General features: G+C 48.2%; 1 protein-coding gene across 1 annotated transcript in view; it reads left to right on the forward strand.

Annotated features, from left to right (window-relative positions):
* Positions 1-21,734, forward strand: part of LOC123769354 (uncharacterized) — a 39,007-nt gene that overhangs the window by 7,160 nt on the left and 10,113 nt on the right. The window contains exons 3-7 of the mRNA XM_069310163.1: positions 3,069-3,160; positions 5,257-5,358; positions 12,927-13,037; positions 16,418-16,827; positions 20,378-20,554. Of these exons, the coding sequence (XP_069166264.1) occupies positions 3,069-3,160; positions 5,257-5,358; positions 12,927-13,037; positions 16,418-16,827; positions 20,378-20,554 (892 nt within the window). The remainder of the gene's footprint in view (positions 1-3,068; positions 3,161-5,256; positions 5,359-12,926; positions 13,038-16,417; positions 16,828-20,377; positions 20,555-21,734) is intronic.

Here is a 21,734-nt window from a genome sequence, read left to right on the forward strand (position 1 = left end):
TTTCGAGGGGCAGATGGAGTTAGAGGCCCCGGGGTGGGAGAGACGGACCCAAGGGAGATGGAGGCTCAGCCTCCGGCATGATCACGTTATGTAAGAGGCGGCGCCGGTGGCCACCCAACTTTTCACACTTATTTTTATATTTGTGTTGCTTCAGACGCCTCTCAACATTTTTCCTCCTTTATAATCAACGATTTTGCATGTAGTCGCGAACTACGGTTGAGGATGAAGAACACTGGAGCGAGAGAACAGTCAGAGGAGAACAATAACACAGTACGACGTTTGGGACGAGGGCGCTAGATGGCAGTAATATCGGCATAATCCACTCGGGATGGGCCCGGGGATCTACTAGCCATTTTCACGTTATTATTATCAATGACCCGGCTTATTACGGCGCAAGACTGCGGACTAAGTTTATTTAGATTATTATAGCAGTGAGCCGGGGTTATTAGACTAAGAGAGAGGAGAGCCGACGCCGGAGTCCCTGGCTTGGGGGCTATCCCAGCCGACATGTGGCTTATTACGGCACGGAGGGACGGTGGAGTTACCTCAGGGGTATTGGAGTTACCAGAGGGACGGCGGAGTTACCTCAGGGGTAGTGGAGTTACCTCAGGAGCAGTGGAGTTACCGGAGGGACGGTGGAGTTACCTCAGGGGCAGTGGAGTTACCAGAGGGACGGCGGAGTTACCTCAGGGGTAGTGCAGTTACCTCAGGGGACGGTGGAGTTACCTCAGGGGCAGTGGAGTTACCTCAGGGGCAGTAGAGTTACCTCAGGGGCAGTAGAGTTACCTCAGGGGCAGTGGAGTTACCTCAGGGGCAGTAGAGTTACCTCAGGGGCAGTAGAGTTACCTCAGGGGCAGTAGAGTTACCTCAGGGGCAGTAGAGTTACCGGAGGGACGGTGGAGTTACCGGAGGATAGTCCTTCACTCCTGGGGCGGAGGAATACTAACACGAAGCACCGACACAATGACCACTCACACCACCAGAACAAACCTGCGGCCATTCTATAACAATGTTCTTCATAACATTGTTATCATGCCTTTCCGAATGATAGAATTGTGATATATAATATAGCCGCGTGGCTATAATCTAGGCATGCGGCATCACAATACCAACAGCAACAGATAAACTGATCTTAATAAGCAACAAATTATATTTTTATACAAGTCATGTACATTGTTGTTAGCACAAGTGTGGTGCTGACGGTGGGAGTCGAACCCCCCTCCAGCACCTGTCAGCGGCACCTCACTCATTATTGACCCTCATTATTGACCTCACTCATTATTGACCCTAACTATTGACCTCACTCATTATTGACCCTCATTATTGACCTCACTCATTATTGACCCTCATTATTGATCTCACTCATTATTGACCCTAACTATTGACCTCACTCATTATTGACCCTCATTATTGACCTCACTCATTATTGACCTCACTCATTATTGACCCTCATTATTGACCTCACTCATTATTGACCCTAACTATTGACCTCACTCATTATTGACCCTCATTATTGACCTCACTCATTATTGACCCTCATTATTGATCTCACTCATTATTGACCCTATTGACCTCACTCATTATTGACCTTAATCATTATTGATCTCACTCATTATTGACCCTCACTCATTATTGACCCTCACTCATTATTGACCTCACTCATTATTGACCCTCACTCATTATTGACCCTCACTCATTATTGACCCTCACTCATTATTGACCCTCACTCATTATTGACCTCACTCATTATTGACCCTCACTCATTATTGACCCTCACTCATTATTGACCTCACTCATTATTGACCCTCACTCATTATTGACCCTCACTCATTATTGACCCTCACTCATTATTGACCCTCACTCATTATTGACCCTCACTCATTATTGACCTCATTATTGACCCTCATTACTGACCTTAATCATTATTGACCTTAATCATTATTGACCCTCACTCATTATTGACCTCAGGCTCTATAAGCACTCCAGTAATGTTACTGACAACATCCGGGCTCTATAAACACTCCAGTAATGTTACTGACAACATCCGGGCTCTATAAACACTCCAGTAATGTCACTAACAACAGCCGGGCTCTATAAACACTCCAGTAATGTTACTGACAACAGCCGGGCTCTATAAACACTCCAGTAATGTTACTGACAACAGCCGGGCTCTATAAACACTCCAGTAATGTTACTGACAACAGCCGGGCTCTATAAACACTCCAGTAATGTTACTGACAACAGCCGGGCTCTATAAACACTCCAGTAATGTTACTGACAACAGCCGGGCTCTATAAACACTCCAGTAATGTTACTGACAACAGCCGGGCTCTATAAACACTCCAGTAATGTTACTGACAACAGCCGGGCTCTATAAACACTGCAGTAATGTTACTGACAACAGCCGGGCTCTATAAACACTCCAGTAATGTTACTGACAACAGCCGGGCTCTATAAACACTCCAGTAATCAAATTACCAACAACACGGGATGATAAGTATCAGATGACTGGATATTATATTCTACACTGAATTATTTACTCGCTGTGTCCATGCTCCACACCCTGTGTGTCTATGCTCCACACCCTGTGTGTCTATGCTCCACACCATGTGTGTCTATGCTCCACACCCTGTGTGTCTATGCTCCACACCCTGTGTGTCTATGCTCCACACCCTGTGTGTCTATGCTCCACACCCTGTGTGTCTATGCTCCACACCCTGTGTGTCTATGCTCCACACCCTGTGTGTCTATGCTCCACACCCTGTGTGTCTATGCTCCACACCCTGTGTGTCTATGCTCCACACCCTGTGTGTCTATGCTCCACACCCTGTGTGTCTATGCTCCACACCCTGTGTGTCTATGCTCCATGGACACACACACAGGAAAGTTGACACATAGCAACATACAAAACCCGGTAGAAGACACATATGTGCTACACATATACTAACGTGACCCATGACACGACGACGGGACACACGGCATAAGACGGGGGGACACACAGAGGACGCCGAGGCGGGACACATGCGGGCACAGAAGGGAAGATACTAGTGTGCTTGTGACACCCACAGACTCCAGCTACAGCTACCACCCGGACCTCCACGACGAGACCTTCGTCAGGAGGAAGCAGAGGCGGAACAGGACGACCTTCACTCTCCAGCAGGTGACTATCACTTGTTACTTTGTCGTCTTCCTGTGGGGCGGGTCTCCCACTATGGCCTGCGGGGGGGGGGGGGTTTCCTGTACACATATCTTCAGCTTGTGTGTGTGTGTGTCTGTGTGTGTGTGTGTGTGTGTGTGTGTGTGTGTGTGTGTGTACTCACCTAGTTGTGTTTGCGGGGGTTGAGCTCTGGCTCTTTGGTCCCGCCTCTCAACCGTCAATCAACTGATGTAAAGATTCCTGAGCCTACTGGGCTCTATCATATCTGCACTTGTGTGTGTGTGTGTGTGTGTGTGTGTGTGTGTGTCTGTGTGTGTGTGTGTGTGTGTGTGTGTGGTGTGTGTGTACTCACCTAGTTGTGTTTGCGGGGGTTGAGCTCTGGCTCTTTGGTCCCGCCTCTCAACCGTCAATCAACTGATGTAAAGATTCCTGAGCCTACTGGGCTCTATCATATCTGCACTTGTGTGTGTGTGTGTGTCTGTGTGTGTGTGTCTGTGTGTGTGTCTGTGTGTGTGTGTGTGTGTGTGTGTGTGTGTCTGTGTGTGTGTCTGTGTGTGTCTGTGTGTACTCACCTAGTTGTGCTTGCGGGGGTTGAGCTCTGGCTCTTTGGTCCCGCCTCTCAACCGTCAATCAACTGATGTAAAGATTCCTGAGCCTACTGGGCTCTATCATATCTGCACTTGTGTGTGTGTGTGTGTGTGTGTGTGTGTGTGTGTGTGTGTGTGTGTGTCTGTGTGTGTGTGTGTGTGTGTGTGTGTGTGTGTGTACTCACCTAGTTGTGTTTGCGGGGGTTGAGCTCTGGCTCTTTGGTCCCGCCTCTCAACCGTCAATCAACTGATGTAAAGATTCCTGAGCCTACTGGGCTCTATCATATCTGCACTTGTGTGTGTGTGTGTGTGTGTGTGTGTGTGTGTGTGTGTGTGTGTGTGTGTGTGTGTGTGTCTGTGTGTGTGTGTGTGTGTGTGTGTGTGTGTGTGTGTATGTGTCTGTGTGTGTGTGTGTGTGTGTCTGTGTGTGTGTGTGTGTGTGTGTGTGTGTGTGTGTCTGTGTGTGTGTGTGTGTGTGTGTGTGTGTGTGTCTGTGTGTGTGTCTGTGTGTGTGTGTGAGCGCGCGCGTGTGTGCATAATCTAGTTTTTCCCTGGCCATTATGTAAATAATATTCTAATATTGTAGTGATGAATATAGCCGGCATTTACTTTGCTATGTCAAAACGCCGGATATTAATATACAAAGGTCATAAAATGCCTAATGAATTCTTGGGTAGTTTTATTAGCATCAAACATGGCGATAATTCAGGGCTACATGATGACCGTATGCACGAGGACACCCACTTCACCAGCACGTGGCTCACCACACTGTTGCTGTGGGCCTCATGCACCAACACCACACAGTTTAACACCTTTACAGTTGTGAATTATTCTGTTCCATGTAGTCTGAGACACAACCTTTTCTGCCTCTTACAGATTGATAATTTGATGCTCATATATATATATATATATATATATATATATATATATATATATATATATATATATATATATATATATATATATATATATATGACAATGTCAGACCACGGAGGAAAATGAAACAGGAATTTCCTTAAGTACTTTCGTATATTAAATACATCTTCAGAAGGAATGGAATGCTACCTGTCCATTCCTTCTGAAGATGTATTTAATATACGAAAGTACTTAAGGAAATTCCTGTTTCATTTTCCTCCGTGGTCTGACATTGTCACATTCTTAATCACGTGTTATTTTCGTGATATACACACACACACACACACACACACACATATATATATATATATATATATATATATATATATATATATATATATATATATATATATATGATTATATATATATATATATGATTATATATATATATATATATATATATATATATATATATATATATATTATATATATACATATACATATATATATATATATATGAGAAAGATATATATACATATATCTTTCTCATCTATACTTTCCAATGGATCATTATATGTTAGTATGAGAGTAGTTTAGTATGCTTGTGAAGAATGTGGTGGAACTAATTCGTGTCCTCCCTCGCCGCCCCGTCACCAGTTAGAGGAGTTGGAGAACGCCTTCACACAGACCCACTACCCTGACGTCTTCACCCGCGAGGAGCTGGCTATGAAGATCAACTTGACGGAGGCTAGAGTCCAGGTACGTCCACCCGCCGGCTTCCAGTCACGGCCACACTATTGTTCTGGGTATGTGGGGGGTGATAGAGGGGGGGGCATGTGGAGAGGCAGGTGTGGGTGAAGAGAGAGAGATATGGAGACAGGTGTAGGTACACACACACATGTATGGAGGCAGGTGTAGGTGCAAACACACATGTGTGGAGGCAGGTGTAGGTGCAAACACACATGTGTGGAGGCAGGTGTAGGTGCAAACACACATGTGTGGAGACAGGTGTAGGTGCAAACACACAGATGTGGAGGCAGGTGTAGGAGAGGTGTGTGTGTGTGTATGTGTGTGTGGAGGGGGCAAGAGAGTGCTCCTGGTGGCCACAGAGACCAGGAGACTCATTACCGTGGGGCCAAAATGGCTTTTCTCTTATTTTCACTTCATTTCTTTGAGGTAATATCCAAATTAGCTCCTCAAATGAAATTGACAATTAGATATATAATCATCTTTATGCAAACGAGAAAAATTGGCTTTTATGGGGGGAGGGGGGGGGGGTATACCCGTAAGTAGTGGTGTGGGTGACACAATTTGACCTTTGTGCCTAGAGGGCAGACGGGTGATGTTGCTTTAACAACCATGGTGCGAACGTGACCATCGTGCCCACGAGATGGAGTTATTATGTGCGGAAGAACTTGGTGGAATTTTTGTCGGCGTCTGACAATTGTTGAGCTCTGTAATTATTGTGTTGGTCTGGTACCGTGTCAACTATAGCCGGGGCCCACCACTGGTTGTGGACCCACCCCCGCCCACCCCAGCTGTGGACCCACCCCCGCCCACCCCAGCTGTGGACCCACCCCCGCCCACCCCATACACCCACCCCCGCCCACCCCATACACCCACCTCCGCCCACCCCATACACCCACCCTCGCCCACCCCATACACCCACCCTCGTCCACCCCATACACCCACCCTCGCCCACCCCATACACCCACCCTCGCCCACCCCATACACCCACCCTCGCCCACCCCATACACCCACCCTCGTCCATCCCATACACCCACCCTCGTCCACCCCATACACCCACCCTCGCCCACCCCATACACCCACCTCGCCCACCCCATACACCCACCTCGCCCACCCCATACAAACAACCCTCGCCCACCCCATACACCCACCCTCGCCCACCCCATACACCCACCCTCGTCCACCCCATACACCCACCCTCGTCCACCCCATACACCCACCTCGCCCACCCCATACACCCACCTCGCCCACCCCATACACCCACCCTCGCCCACCCCATACACCCACCTCCGCCCACCTTGGGAAACGCCCTCTCTCTCTCTCTCCGCGTATCGATTTAAATATTCAGATGAGAAATGAAATACGATTAGAGGGGTGGGAACAGTAGCTGTGCTCGGCCCTAATAGAAAAATTAATGGATTTTGTTACGAGGGAGAATTATAAGGATAAAAACGTCAAAAGCTGTCTCCCTCACTGTGGTCTGAAGCTGTGTCCCTCACTGTGGTCTGAAGCTGTGTCCCTCACTGTGGTCTGAAGCTGTGTCCCTCACTGTGGTCTGAAGCTGTGTCCCTCACTGTGGTCTGAAGCTGTCTCCCTCACTGTGGTCTGAAGCTGTGTCTTCACTGTGGTCTGAAGCTGTGTCCCTCACTGTGGTCTGAAGCTGTGGCCCTCACTGTGGTCTGAAGCTGTGGCCCTCACTGTGGTCTGAAGCTGTCTCCCTCACTGTGGTCTGAAGCTGTCTCCCTCACTGTGGTCTGAAGCTATCTCCCTCACTGTGGTCTGAAGCTGTGTCCCTCACTGTGGTCTGAAGCTGTGTCCCTCACTGTGGTCTGAAGCTGTGACCCCTCACTGTGGTCTGAAGCTGTGTCCCTCACTGTGATTTGAAGCTGTGTCCCCTCACTGTGGTCTGAAGCTGTGTCCCTCACTGTGGTCTGAAGCTGTGTCCCCTCACTGTGGTCTGAAGCTGTGGCCCTCACTGTGGTCTGAAGCTGTGGCCCTCACTGTGGTCTGAAGCTGTGTCCCTCACTGTGGTCTGAAGCTGTGTCCCCTCACTGTGGTCTGAAGCTGTGTCCCTCACTGTGGTCTGAAGCTGTGTCCCCTCACTGTGGTCTGAAGCTGTGTCCCCTCACTGTGGTCTGAAGCTGTGGCCCTCACTGTGGTCTGAAGCTGTGGCCCTCACTGTGGTCTGAAGCTGTGGCCCTCACTGTGGTCTGAAGCTGTGTCCCCTCACTGTGGTCTGAAACTGTGTCCCCTCACTGTGGTCTGAAGCTGTGTCCCTCACTGTGATCTGAAGCTGTGTCCCTCACTGTGGTCTGAAGCTGTGGCCCCTCACTGTGGTCTGAAGCTGTGTCCCTCACTGTGGTCTGAAGCTGTGTCCCTCACTGTGGTCTGAAGCTGTGTCCCTCACTGTGGTCTGAAGCTGTGTCCCTCACTGTGGTCTGAAGCTGTGTCCCTCACTGTGGTCTGAAGCTGTGTCCCTCACTGTGATCTGAAGCTGTCCTTCACTGTGGTCTGAAGCTGTGTCCCTCACTGTGGTCTGAAGCTGTGTCCCTCACTGTGGTCTGAAGCTGTCCTTCACTGTGGTCTGAAGCTGTGTCCTTCACTGTGGTCTGAAGCTGTGTCCCCTCATTGTGATCTGAAGCTGTCCTTCACTGTGGTCTGAAGCTGTGTCCCTCAATGTGGTCTGAAGCTGTGTCCCTCACTGTGGTCTGAAGCTGTGTCCCTCACTGTGGTCTGAAGCTGTGTCCCTCACTGTGATCTGAAGCTGTCCTTCACTGTGGTCTGAAGCTGTGTCCCTCACTGTGGTCTGAAGCTGTGTCCCTCACTGTGGTCTGAAGCTGTGTCCCTCACTGTGGTCTGAAGCTGTGTCCCTCACTGTGGTCTGAAGCTGTGTCCCTCACTGTGGTCTGAAGCTGTGTCCCTCACTGTGGTCTGAAGCTGTGTCCCTCACTGTGATCTGAAGCTGTCCTTCACTGTGGTCTGAAGCTGTGTCCCTCACTGTGGTCTGAAGCTGTGTCCCTCACTGTGGTCTGAAGCTGTCCTTCACTGTGGTCTGAAGCTGTGTCCTTCACTGTGGTCTGAAGCTGTGTCCCCTCATTGTGATCTGAAGCTGTCCTTCACTGTGGTCTGAAGCTGTGTCCCTCAATGTGGTCTGAAGCTGTGTCCCTCACTGTGGTCTGAAGCTGTGTCCCTCACTGTGGTCTGAAGCTGTGTCCCTCACTGTGATCTGAAGCTGTCCTTCACTGTGGTCTGAAGCTGTGTCCCTCACTGTGGTCTGAAGCTGTGTCCCCTCACTGTGATCTGAAGCTGTCCTTCACTGTGGTCTGAAGCTGTGTCCCTCACTGTGGTCTGCAGCTGTGTCCCTCACTGTGATCTGAAGCTGTCCTTCACTGTGATCTGAAGCTGTCCTTCACTGTGGTCTGAAGCTGTGTCCCTCACTGTGGTCTGAAGCTGTGTCCCCTCACTGTGATCTGAAGCTGTCCTTCACTGTGGTCTGAAGCTGTGTCCCTCACTGTGGTCTGAAGCTGTGTCCCTCACTGTGGTCTGAAGCTGTGTCCCTCACTGTGGTCTGAAGCTGTGACCCCTCACTGTGGTCTGAAGCTGTGTCCCTCACTGTGATCTGAAGCTGTCCTTCACTGTGGTCTGAAGCTGTGACCCCTCACTGTGGTCTGAAGCTGTGTCCCTCACTGTGATCTGAAGCTGTCCTTCACTGTGGTCTGAAGCTGTGACCCCTCACTGTGGTCTGAAGCTGTGACCCCTCACTGTGGTCTGAAGCTGTGTCCCCTCACTGTGGTCTGAAGCTGTGTCCCTCACTGTGATCTGAAGCTGTCCTTCACTGTGGTCTGAAGCTGTGACCCCTCACTGTGGTCTGAAGCTGTGACCCCTCACTGTGGTCTGAAGCTGTGTCCCCTCACTGTGGTCTGAAGCTGTCCTTCACTGTGGTCTGAAGCTGTCCCTCACTGTGGTCTGAAGCTGTCCTTCACTGTGGTCTGAAGCTGTCCTTCACTGTGGTCTGAAGCTGTCCTTCACTGTGGTCTGAAGCTGTCCTTCACTGTGATCTGAAGCTGTCCTTCACTGTGGTCTGAAGCTGTCCTTCACTGTGGTCTGAAGCTGTCCTTCACTGTGGTCTGAAGCTGTCCTTCACTGTGGTCTGAAGCTGTCCTTCACTGTGGTCTGAAGCTGTGTCCCTCACTGTGATCTGAAGCTGTCCTTCACTGTGGTCTGAAGCTGTGTGTCAACACCTCCACCACAAAACTCTTACTGATGAGACAGGTTTTATTTATTTAAAGTTTTGTAATTACTTTTGTGTGTGTTGGAGTGAACATGTGGCGACACAATTTCTAGTGAATAATATTATGATAAGAAAATAATCTAAATTATATATATTCCACTGAGAGAGAGAGAGAGAGAGAGAGAGAGAGAGAGAGAGAGAGAGACAGAGAGAGAGAGAGAGAGAGAGAGAGAGAGAGAGAGAGAGAGAGAGAGAGAGAGAGAGAGAGAGATTGTTACAATAAGGTCATAAAATAACTGAGGTTCAAGGGTACGGGGGTTCTAGAGTAAGTAGCTAAGCTAAGGGTCTAGGGATGAGAATGTAGAATGGCGGATCTTAGCTCTTAGCTTCACTAGCAGTAACAGAACAATTCCTAGAGAACAATAGCCTTTGAGAGAGTGTGTGGTGTGGGGGTGTGTGTTTGGGAGGGAGTGTGGGAGTGTGGAGGGAGTGTGGGAGAGCAGCAGAGGGCGCCACACCTGCCAGGGGTGTGGGAGAGCAGCAGAGGGCGCCACACCTGCCAGGGGTGTAGGAGAGCAACAGAGGGCGCCACACCTGCCAGGGGTGTGGGAGAGCAACAGAGGGCGCCACACCTGCCGGGGGTGTGAGAGAGCAACAGAGGGCCCCACACCTGCCAGGGGTAAGCCTGGAGAATGTATAAACAAAGAAGGGGCCGGAGTGTAGAGGCAGCCCCAGCACCAATCAGGTGCTCCCCTGTGACATGTCGGATCAAGTTTAACACGACCAACCCCTTTACCAGGAACCCCTGGCACTCTACTAGCCAGGTGCCACCATACCCCCCCCCCAACAGTGCCAAGACCTCCCAGACGGCCTGGGAACAAGATTCACGAGAATAAATGTCTTCAGAAACATTTTTTAAAAGAATTACGCAGTGTAAATTTCCTCGAAATTGGTAAAAAAATAATGTTTTGGGGGAGATAGGTTGGGGGGAGGGGGAGAGGGGGGAGAGAGGGGGAGAGGGGGGGAGAGAGGGGGTTGGAGTGACATCTAGTGAAGGCAGCGAAAACTAACTTCAATTAATTTACTCTCCACTTCTCTCTCTCTCTCTCCAACTTTATTCGGTCGGGAGTCGCAAAATGGATTAGGATGCATTACAATAATTGGTTTTCTTATTTCCTCTTAATTGACATATCGAGTTCTGCTCTCATTAGCACGAGGAAAAGTCGCCCAGTAATTTTCTTCCTTGTCGAGTCGATATAAGAGGAAGGTTTTGGGGGGGGGCCAGAGACAAGCTAGTTTTTGTTGGTGAAGGAGGGTGGGGGGTGGTGGGGGGCTGGGGGGTGGTGGGGGGCTGGGGGGTGGTGGGGGGGTGGTGGGGTAGAGAGAGGGTGGTGGCAGTGGGAGGGGGGGAAATAAGAAAGGGAAAAAGAACCTTACGAGACATTGATTATAGAAAGAAAAGTTTTGTTACACGATTAAGGACTCGTTACTGGAAGTCACCAAACCTGGGAAGACATGGTCTCTCTCTCTCTCTCTCACCTCTCACCTCTCTCTCTCTCTCTCTCTCTCTCTCTCTCACCTCTCTCTCTCTCTCTCACTCTCTCTCACCTCTCTCTCTCTCTCTCTCTCTCTCTCTCTCTCTCTCTCTCTCTCTCTCTCACACCTCTCTCTCACCTCTCTCTCTCTCTCACCTCTCTCTCTCTCTCACCTCTCTCTCTCTCTCACCTCTCTCTCTCTCTCACCTCTCTCTCTCTCTCACCTCTCTCTCTCTCTCACCTCTCTCTCTCTCACCTCTCTCTCTCTCTCACCTCTCTCTCTCTCTCTCTCTCTCTCTCTCTCTCACCTCTCTCTCTCTCTCTCTCTCTCTCTCTCTCACACCTCTCTCTCTCTCACCTCTCTCTCTCTCTCACCTCTCTCTCTCTCTCACCTCTCTCTCTCTCACCTCTCTCTCTCTCTCACCTCTCTCTCTCTCTCACCTCTCTCTCTCTCTCACCTCTCTCTCTCTCTCACCTCTCTCTCTCTCTCTCTCACCTCTCTCTCTCTCACCTCTCTCTCTCTCTCTCACCTCTCTCTCTCTCTCACCTCTCTCTCTCTCACCTCTCTCTCTCTCTCTCTCACCTCTCTCTCTCTCACCTCTCTCTCTCTCACCTCTCTCTCTCTCACCTCTCTCTCTCTCTCTCTCTCACCTCTCTCTCTCTCTCTCTCACCTCTCTCTCTCTCACCTCTCACCTCTCTCTCTCTCACCTCTCTCTCTCTCTCTCTCTCTCTCTCTCTCTCTCTCTCTCTCTCTCTCTCTCTCTCTCTCTCTCTCTCTGGTAATGGTGAACCTGTCAGACTAGAGACAAGATTACTAAGGTTGAAGGTTCGTGGTCAAGTGTAAGGACAATCACTTGGTGGGAGTTGCGTTGAGCACCATACAACTATGACTTGAATATATATCCTTGAGAGATACAACTTGGAGAGCGACCAGCGCACCTCCGCCACACCCCCGCGCCGCCATGCACGAATTTAAGATCAGAATATAAAATATAATTCTGTTGTAACTAGCGAAGCGTGTGTGTGTGGCCTGGTGCGGCCGCTGGCCACATTCAGGCGCTTCCTGAGTGTGGCACCAGCAGTACAGTCTGTGTCCACCCACACAGCCTCGCTGTATTCGGGGCTCGAACCTGTAATACTCCTGCTGTATGACTGATTCTCTGTGTGTCCTCGAGTGTAATACCAGTTTTATCAAACAATTGTGTACACCATAGGCACATAAGCTGACATACTCAGCTTATGTGTACACCAGCTCCTTGTCCTCATACCCCAGCTCCTTGTCCTCATACCCCCCAGCTCCTTGTCCTCATACCCCAGCTCCTTGTCCTCATACCCCAGCTCCTCGCCCTCATACCCCCCAGCTCCTTGTCCTCATACCCCAGCTCCTTGTCCTCATACCCCAGCTCCTTGTCCTCATACCCCAGCTCCTCGCCCTCATACCCCCCAGCTCCTTGTCCTCATACCCCAGCTCCTTGTCCTCATACCCCAGCTCCTCGCCCTCATACCCCAGCTCCTTGTCCTCATACCCCAGCTCCTTGTCCTCATACCCCAGCTCCTTGTCCTCATACCCCAGCTCCTTGTCCTCATACCCCAGCTCCTTGTCCTCATACCCCAGCTCCTTGTCCTCACACCCCAGCTCCTTGTCCTCATACCCCAGCTCCTCGCCCTCATACCCCAGCTCCTCCTCCGAGTGCCACATACCCACAGTGACTTAGAGAGCTCTCCCGGCAACAGTAATATAAGAGGAGCAGTTGTGGGTGTCGACACTAGAGAACAGGAGCAACAGGAGTGACGCGGTTCTGTCCTCCTTCAGGTGTGGTTCCAGAACCGGCGGGCCAAGTGGAGGAAGAGTGAGAGGCTCAAGGAGGACCAGAGGAAACGAGAAGTAGTCGATGGTGACCCCAACTCCAGCACCCAGACACAGGTTAGTGCTGAGGGTCAATACTAACCCCCCAGAGGTTAGTGGTGAGGGTCAATATTAACCCCCAGAGGTTAGTGGTGAGGGTCAATATTAACCCCCAGAGGTTAGTGGTGAGGGTCAATATTAACCCCCAGAGGTTAGTGGTGAGGGTCAATATTAACCCCCCAGAGGTTAGTGGTGAGGGTCAATATTAACCCCCAGAGGTTAGTGGTGAGGGTCAATATTAACCCCCAGAGGTTAGTGGTGAGGGTCAATATTAACCCCCAGAGGTTAGTGGTGAGGGTCAATATTAACCCCCAGAGGTTAGTGGTGAGGGTCATTACTAACCCCCAGAGGTTAGTGGTGAGGGTCAATACTAACCCCCCAGAGGTTAGTGGTGAGGGTCAATATTAACCCCCCAGAGGTTAGTGGTGAGGGTCAATATTAACCCCCAGAGGTTAGTGGTGAGGGTCAATATTAACCCCCAGAGGTTAGTGGTGAGGGTCAATATTAACCCCCAGAGGTTAGTGGTGAGGGTCAATATTAACCCCCAGAGGTTAGTGGTGAGGGTCATTACTAACCCCCAGAGGTTAGTGGTGAGGGTCAATACTAACCCCCCAGAGGTTAGTGGTGAGGGTCAATATTAACCCCCCAGAGGTTAGTGGTGAGGGTCAATATTAACCCCCAGAGGTTAGTGGTGAGGGTCAATATTAACCCCCAGAGGTTAGTGGTGAGGGTCAATATTAACCCCCAGAGGTTAGTGGTGAGGGTCAATATTAACCCCCAGAGGTTAGTGGTGAGGGTCATTACTAACCCCCAGAGGTTAGTGGTGAGGGTCAATACTAACCCCCCAGAGGTTAGTGGTGAGGGTCAATATTAACCCCCAGAGGTTAGTGAGGGTCAATACTAACCCCCAGAGGTTAGTGGTGAGGGTCAATATTAACCCCCAGAGGTTAGTGAGGGTCAATACTAACCCCCCAGAGGTTAGTGGTGAGGGTCAATACTAACCCCCCAGAGGTTAGTGGTGAGGGTCAACACTAACCCCCCAGAGGTTAGTGGTGAGGGTCAACACTAACCCCCAGAGGTTAGTGGTGAGGGTCAATACTAACCCCCAGAGGTTAGTGGTGAGGGTCAACACTAACCCCCCAGAGGTTAGTGGTGAGGGTCAATACTAACCCCCAGAGGTTAGTGGTGAGGGTCAATACTAACCCCCAGAGGTTAGTGCTGAGGGTCAATACTAACCCCCAGAGGTTAGTGGTGAGGGTCAATACTAACCCCCAGAGGTTAGTGGTGAGGGTCAATACTAACCCCCAGAGGTTAGTGGTGAGGGTCAATACTAACCCCCCAGAGGTTAGTGAGGGTCAATACTAACCCCCAGAGGTTAGTGCTGAGGGTCAATACTAACCCCCAGAGGTTAGTGCTGAGGGTCAATACTAACCCCCAGAGGTTAGTGCTGAGGGTCAATACTAACCCCCAGAGGTTAGTGCTGAGGGTCAATACTAACCCCCAGAGGTTAGTGGTGAGGGTCAATACTAACCCCCCAGAGGTTAGTGAGGGTCAATACTAACCCCCAGAGGTTAGTGCTGAGGGTCAATACTAACCCCCAGAGGTTAGTGGTGAGGGTCAATACTAACCCCCAGAGGTTAGTGAGGGTCAATACTAACCCCCAGAGGTTAGTGCTGAGGGTCAATACTAACCCCCCAGAGGTTAGTGGTGAGGGTCAATACTAACCCCCCAGAGGTTAGTGGTGAGGGTCAATATTAACCCCCAGAGGTTAGTGAGGGTCAATACTAACCCCCAGAGGTTAGTGGTGAGGGTCAATACTAACCCCCAGAGGTTAGTGGTGAGGGTCAATACTAACCCCCAGAGGTTAGTGGTGAGGGTCAACACTAACCCCCCAGATACAAACCTTCAGTTAACATATTATGAATAATATAAAAACTTGTAATTACAAACACTTAAGTTCTGCCAATATATATACATATATATATATATATATATATATATATATATATATATATATATATATATATATTATATATATTATATATATTATATAATATATATATATATATATATATATATACATATATATATATATACATATATATATATATACATATATATATATACATATATATATATACATATATATATATATATATATATATATATATATATATATATATATTATATAAATTATATTATATATATATATATATATATATATATATATATATATATATATATATATATAAACATGAAGGTTTGCATGCACTCATAATCTCTCTGACTTAATGTTAATTAAACCAACTGAAGCATAAGTAGGTTTGCCTGGAAATAACATTATTTAAATGTATTAGCGATTGATACATATTTTATTATTCAAATAAAAATTTTAATTTCTTAAAAAATCATTTAACGCACAAAAACTGTAATCTCATTTGCAAATTTGCATTCTGAATATTATATTTATATATTGAATATTTTCTGATGTGTTGGCACGAATGTTGTCAGGGCTGTGTTGTCAGGGCTGTGTGTGTGTTGTCAGGGCTGTGTGTGTGTTGTCAGGGCTGTGTGTTGTCAGGGCTGTGTGTGTGTTGTCAGGGCAGTGTGTGTGTTGTCAGGGCAGTGTGTGTGTTGTCAGGGCTGTGTGTGTGTTGTCAGGGCAGTACGTGTGTTGTCAGGGCAGTGTGTGTGTTGTCAGGGCAGTGTGGGTGCTGTCAGGGCAGTGTGGGTGCTGTCAGGGCAGTGTGGGTGCTGTCAGGGCAGTGTGGGTGCTGTCAGGGCAGTGTGGGTGCTGTCAGGGCAGTGTGGGTGCTGTCAGGGCAGTGTGGGTGTTGTCAGGGCAGTGTGGGTGTTGTCAGGGCAGTGTGGGTGTTGTCAGGGCAGTGTGGGTGTTGTCAGGGCAGTGTGGGTGTTGTCAGGGCAGTGTGGGTGTTGTCAGGGCAGTGTGGGTGTTGTCAGGACAGTGTGGGTGTTGTCAGGGCAGTGTGGGTGTTGTCAGGGCAGTGTGGGTGTTGTCAGGGCAGTGTGTGTGTTGTCAGGGCAGTGTGTGTGTTGTCAGGGCAGTGTCGGTGTTGTCAGGGTTGTGTGTGTGTTGTCAGGACAGTGTGTGTGTTGTCAGGGCAGTGTGGGTGTTGTCAGGGCTGTGTGTGTGTTGTCAGGGCAGTGTGGGTGTTGTCAGGGCAGTGTGGGTGTTGTCAGGACAGTGTGTGTGTTGTCAGGGCAGTGTGGGTGTTGTCAGGGCAGTGTGGGTGTTGTCAGGGCAGTGTGGGTGTTGTCAGGGCAGTGTGGGTGTTGTCAGGGCAGTGTGGGTGTTGTCAGGGCAGTGTGGGTGTTGTCAGGGTATGAGGAGCGCGCAGTATCACAACATGTCACATACTATAACCCCCCCTCCCCAGGGAGAAGCCTCCGAGGATGCAGAAGCCACAATCAGCAGCAACCTGGAGGTGGCTTCCCCAGCCTCCCCTCGCTCACCCCACTCCTCACGCCCACACACGCCCACTCTCACCCACGACGACTACCCCGCCCACTCTCCCCTCGGTCACCCCTCATCGCCCGGGCCAGCCACGCCCCCGCTGGAGGCCGACCAATCACCATCACCTCTGGGCTTTGACCACGCCCACTACGATGAGAGGTCAGAGGCCAGCGACCTCGTGGGTGAGGGGCGTGACCTCTTAAGCGAGGGGCGTGGCCTAGCAAGCGAGGGGCGTGCCCTAGGGGTTGATAAGGACGCCAGGGATGTCGAGCAGGGGCGGGAGACATCGCCGACGCCGCCAAGAAAGGCGTCGGTGTCACCCAGGTCGGACGAGTAAGTATGGTGACAAGTAAGGTGACATTTGTCACCAGTTTTATTACAAGTAAAAACTAGAGAATGTTATGATTCACTCACCACCAACCTTCTGTATATATGTACACTATGTGTATCGCACATGTATACATATTTCCTGTGTGTACAGCATATGTGTAAATTACCCCCCCATGTGTAGAGCACTTGTAACATTACCTATGAATACACCCCATGTATACAATATTCATGCATATACTTAACATGTACACATTACTCGTGTGTTCCACACACACATGAGTGATGTAAACATGTATATAATACATTATACCTACGTACACATCACCTGTCATGTTAATAATACACATGAGATATGTACACATACGTTCTGCGTACATGATATCAACCACGTACACATCACATGTGCACAAAAGCCACATGTCGTGCACATATCACCTACAGAAACAACCTAACCGTACACATAAGCCGTACACTTCATCTGTGTACATACACCAGCACATACACCAGCACATACACCAGCACATACACCAGTACATACACCAGCACATACACCAGTACATACACCAGCACATACACCAGCACATACACCAGTACATACACCAGCACATACACCAGTACATACACCAGCACATACACCAGTACATACACCAGCACATACACCAGCACATACACCAGCACATACACCAGCACATACACCAGTACATACACCAGCACATACACCAGCACATACACCAGCACATACACCAGCACATACACCAGCACATACACCAGTACATACACCAGCACATACACCAGCACATACACCAGTACATACACCAGCACATACACCAGCACATACACCAGCACATACACCAGCACATACACCAGTACATACACCAGTACATACACCAGCACATACACCAGTACATACACCAGCACATACACCAGTACATACACCAGTACATACACCAGCACATACACCAGCACATACACCAGTACATACACCAGCACATACACCAGCACATACACCAGTACATACACCAGTACATACACCAGCACATACACCAGTACATACACCAGCACATACACCAGTACATACACCAGTACATACACCAGCACATACACCAGTACATACACCAGTACATACACCAGCACATACACCAGCACATACACCAGCACATACACCAGCACATACACCAGCACATACACCAGCACATACACCAGTACATACACCAGCACATACACCAGCACATACACCAGCACATACACCAGTACATACACCAGCACATACACCAGCACATACACCAGCACATACACCAGTACATACACCAGTACATACACCAGCACATACACCAGCACATACACCAGCACATACACCAGCACATACACCAGCACATACACCAGCACATACACCAGTACATACACCAGCACATACACCAGCACATACACCAGCACATACACCAGTACATACACCAGCACATACACCAGCACATACACCAGCACATACACCAGCACATACACCAGCACATACACCAGTACATACACCAGCACATACACCAGCACATACACCAGTACATACACCAGCACATACACCAGCACATACACCAGCACATACACCAGTACATACACCAGCACATACACCAGCACATACACCAGTACATACACCAGCACATACACCAGCACATACACCAGCACATACACCAGTACATACACCAGCACATACACCAGCACATACACCAGTACATACACCAGCACATACACCAGCACATACACCAGTACATACACCAGCACATACACCAGTACATACACCAGTACATACACCAGTACATACACCAGCACATACACCAGCACATACACCAGCACATACACCAGCACATACACCAGCACATACACCAGCACATACACCAGCACATACACCAGCACATACACAGCTCCCCCATCAAACAAAATACACGAAAATACTGTTTATACATTTATCAATTAATATATATATATATATATATATATATATATATATATATATATATATATATATATATATATATATATATATATATATACATATATATATATACACACACATATAAATAATTTTATTTCATAGTAATTCACTTCCAAACATGAAATAATCCACATTAATAACGCCTTGCCTCCTCTCAGTCCTACTGTGGTAGGGAAAACATGCAGTTATCATTTAACATTTATATAACGCTATGAAGGTGTGCAATAATGTCTCCTGCGCCAGTGTTGGAGTAACCATAGTGTTCAACACAGTGTTGGAGTAACCATAGTGCTCAACACAGTGTTGGAGTAACCATAGTGCTCAACACAGTGTTGGAGTAACCATAGTGCTCAGCACAGTGTTGGAGTAACCATAGTGCTCAACACAGTGTTGGAGTAACCATAGTGAACAACACAGTGTTGGAGTAACCATAGTGCTCAACACAGTGTTGGAGTAACCATAGTGCTCAGCACAGTGTTGGAGTAACCATAGTGCTCAACACAGTGTTGGAGTAACCATAGTGCTCAACACAGTGTTGGAGTAACCATAGTGCTCAGCACAGTGTTGGAGTAACCATAGTGCTCAACACAGTGTTGGAGTAACCATAGTGCTCAACACAGTGTTGGAGTAACCATAGTGAACAACACAGTGTTGGAGTAACCATAGTGAACAACACAGTGTTGGAGTAACCATAGTGCTCAACACAGTGTTGGAGTAACCATAGTGAACAACACAGTGTTGGAGTAACCATAGTGAACAACACAGTGTTGGAGTAACCATAGTGCTCAACACAGTGTTGGAATAACCATAGTGCTCAGCACAGTGTTGGAGTAACCATAGTGAACAACACAGTGTTGGAGTAACCATAGTGAACAACACAGTGTTGGAGTAACCATAGTGAACAACACAGTGTTGGAGTAACCATAGTGAACAACACAGTGTTGGAGTAACCATAGTGAACAACACAGTGTTGGAGTAACCATAGTGCTCAACACAGTGTTGGAGTAACCATAGTGAACAACACAGTGTTGGAGTAACCATAGTGAACAACACAGTGTTGGAGTAACCATAGTGAACAACACAGTGTTGGAGTAACCATAGTGAACAACACAGTGTTGGAGTAACCATAGTGCTCAACACAGTGTTGGAGTAACCATAGTGCTCAACACAGTGTTGGAGTAACCACAGTGCTCAGCACAGTGTTGGAGTAACCATAGTGCTCAGCACAGTGTTGGAGTAACCACAGTGCTCAGCACAGTGTTGGAGTAACCATAGTGCTCAGCAGTCACCTGAGCAACAACTGAACACAATACAAAGAGATACAAATAAATGGTTTATATTATAGATTTTGTTTAGAGATATTTGAATACGGTTTAAACTAAGCAAATATTGAAATATAATTATCGTGAAAATAATCTTATTCTTTACTAAGCAGTAAGTGGCTTTGTGTTATTAAATATTTGAAATAAAGTACGTTGTACATAGTTATGCTAAGAGCGATCAATGAGAGCAGTGCGAGGGCCAGCCAGAGCGACATCCTCACTCACCAACTTCCTCTCCCGTACTACGCAGACGCCGCACTGAGGGGCCGCCCTCTTCCCCTGGTCCCGCCCCTCTCGGTGACGTCACATCCACGTCACACCTCTCTCCACCACTCATACGCCCGCCAGTCTCCTTAAGCAGCGCGGTGGGCGGGGCGATGGGAGGTACAAGTTTCACGCCGCATTTGTTTCCCTCGCTCATAGACAGGTGAGTGGAGGCGGGAGCCCGGTCTCCTCTCTCACACATTCCGGGTCTCTGAATGCTTTAACCTGCAGAGCACTTGACTGCACGTGCTCTGACGTCCACGCATCACACACCTACTTGTTCTCAGCGTGAAGAACTCGCCATAGCTTATTACTGCATATTATTATTTATAGTCAATAAACATGGGTGTGTGATGAGTACTGGACAATAGTGTGGGAGAACTGGTCTCCTACACGAGTGAGTGCGTCTCCAGCACCACCAGGAGACGCACCATGGTACTGCAAATGGTGTTGATGTGGTATTATTTCTTTAATGGTGTCATACACGCTCGCTGATTGGTGCAGGTCTTGTTTACATTAATATAATTATTATTATAATATATATATATATATATATATATATATATATATATATATATATATATATATATATATATATATATATATATATATTATATATATATATATTCTTCCCCTCCCCCCGCCCCTCCCAGAGCCTCTACTTCACAAAGTGTTCTACTGCCCTGATTCTCCTAAGCTAGTTAGTTAAACAATTAGTTTAACACACTTCCATCCATAACTTTCCACAAACAATTCGAACGTAAGGAAAGTGAAATTAAAACGCAACAGGTTGGTTGGCGGGGCATGAAGTCACTGTCAAGCACAGCCGCACACTACACATGCACACACTCACACAAACATGAGCACACATGTGCTTACAACACATTAATCATGGTGCAGGCGATGAGTCACAATAACGTGGCTAAAGTATGTTGACCAGACCACACACTAGAAGGTGAAGGGACGACGACGTTTCAGTCCGTCCTGGACCGTTCTCAAGTCGATTGTGACTTGCTTGAGAATGGTCCAGGACGGACCGAAACGTCGTCGTCCCTTCCCCTTCTAGTGTGTGGTCTGGTCAACATTAAACATGGTCTTCCTGAAGAACTAGCGTCGCGACGCCAAGACAGAACACGAACAAGGGGACACAGGTGAAAACTGAGTACCCACATGAGCCACAGGGACATTAGAAAGATTTTTTTTCAGTGTTAGAGTAGTTAACAAATGGAATACATTAGGCAGTGATGTGGTGGAGGCTGACTCCATACACAGCATTCAAATGTAGATATGATAGAGCCCAGTAGGCTCAGGAACCTGCACACCAGTTGATTGACAGTTGAGAG

This window comes from Procambarus clarkii, chromosome 66 (assembly GCF_040958095.1).
Source record: "Procambarus clarkii isolate CNS0578487 chromosome 66, FALCON_Pclarkii_2.0, whole genome shotgun sequence".
Classification (NCBI taxonomy): domain Eukaryota; kingdom Metazoa; phylum Arthropoda; class Malacostraca; order Decapoda; family Cambaridae; genus Procambarus; species Procambarus clarkii.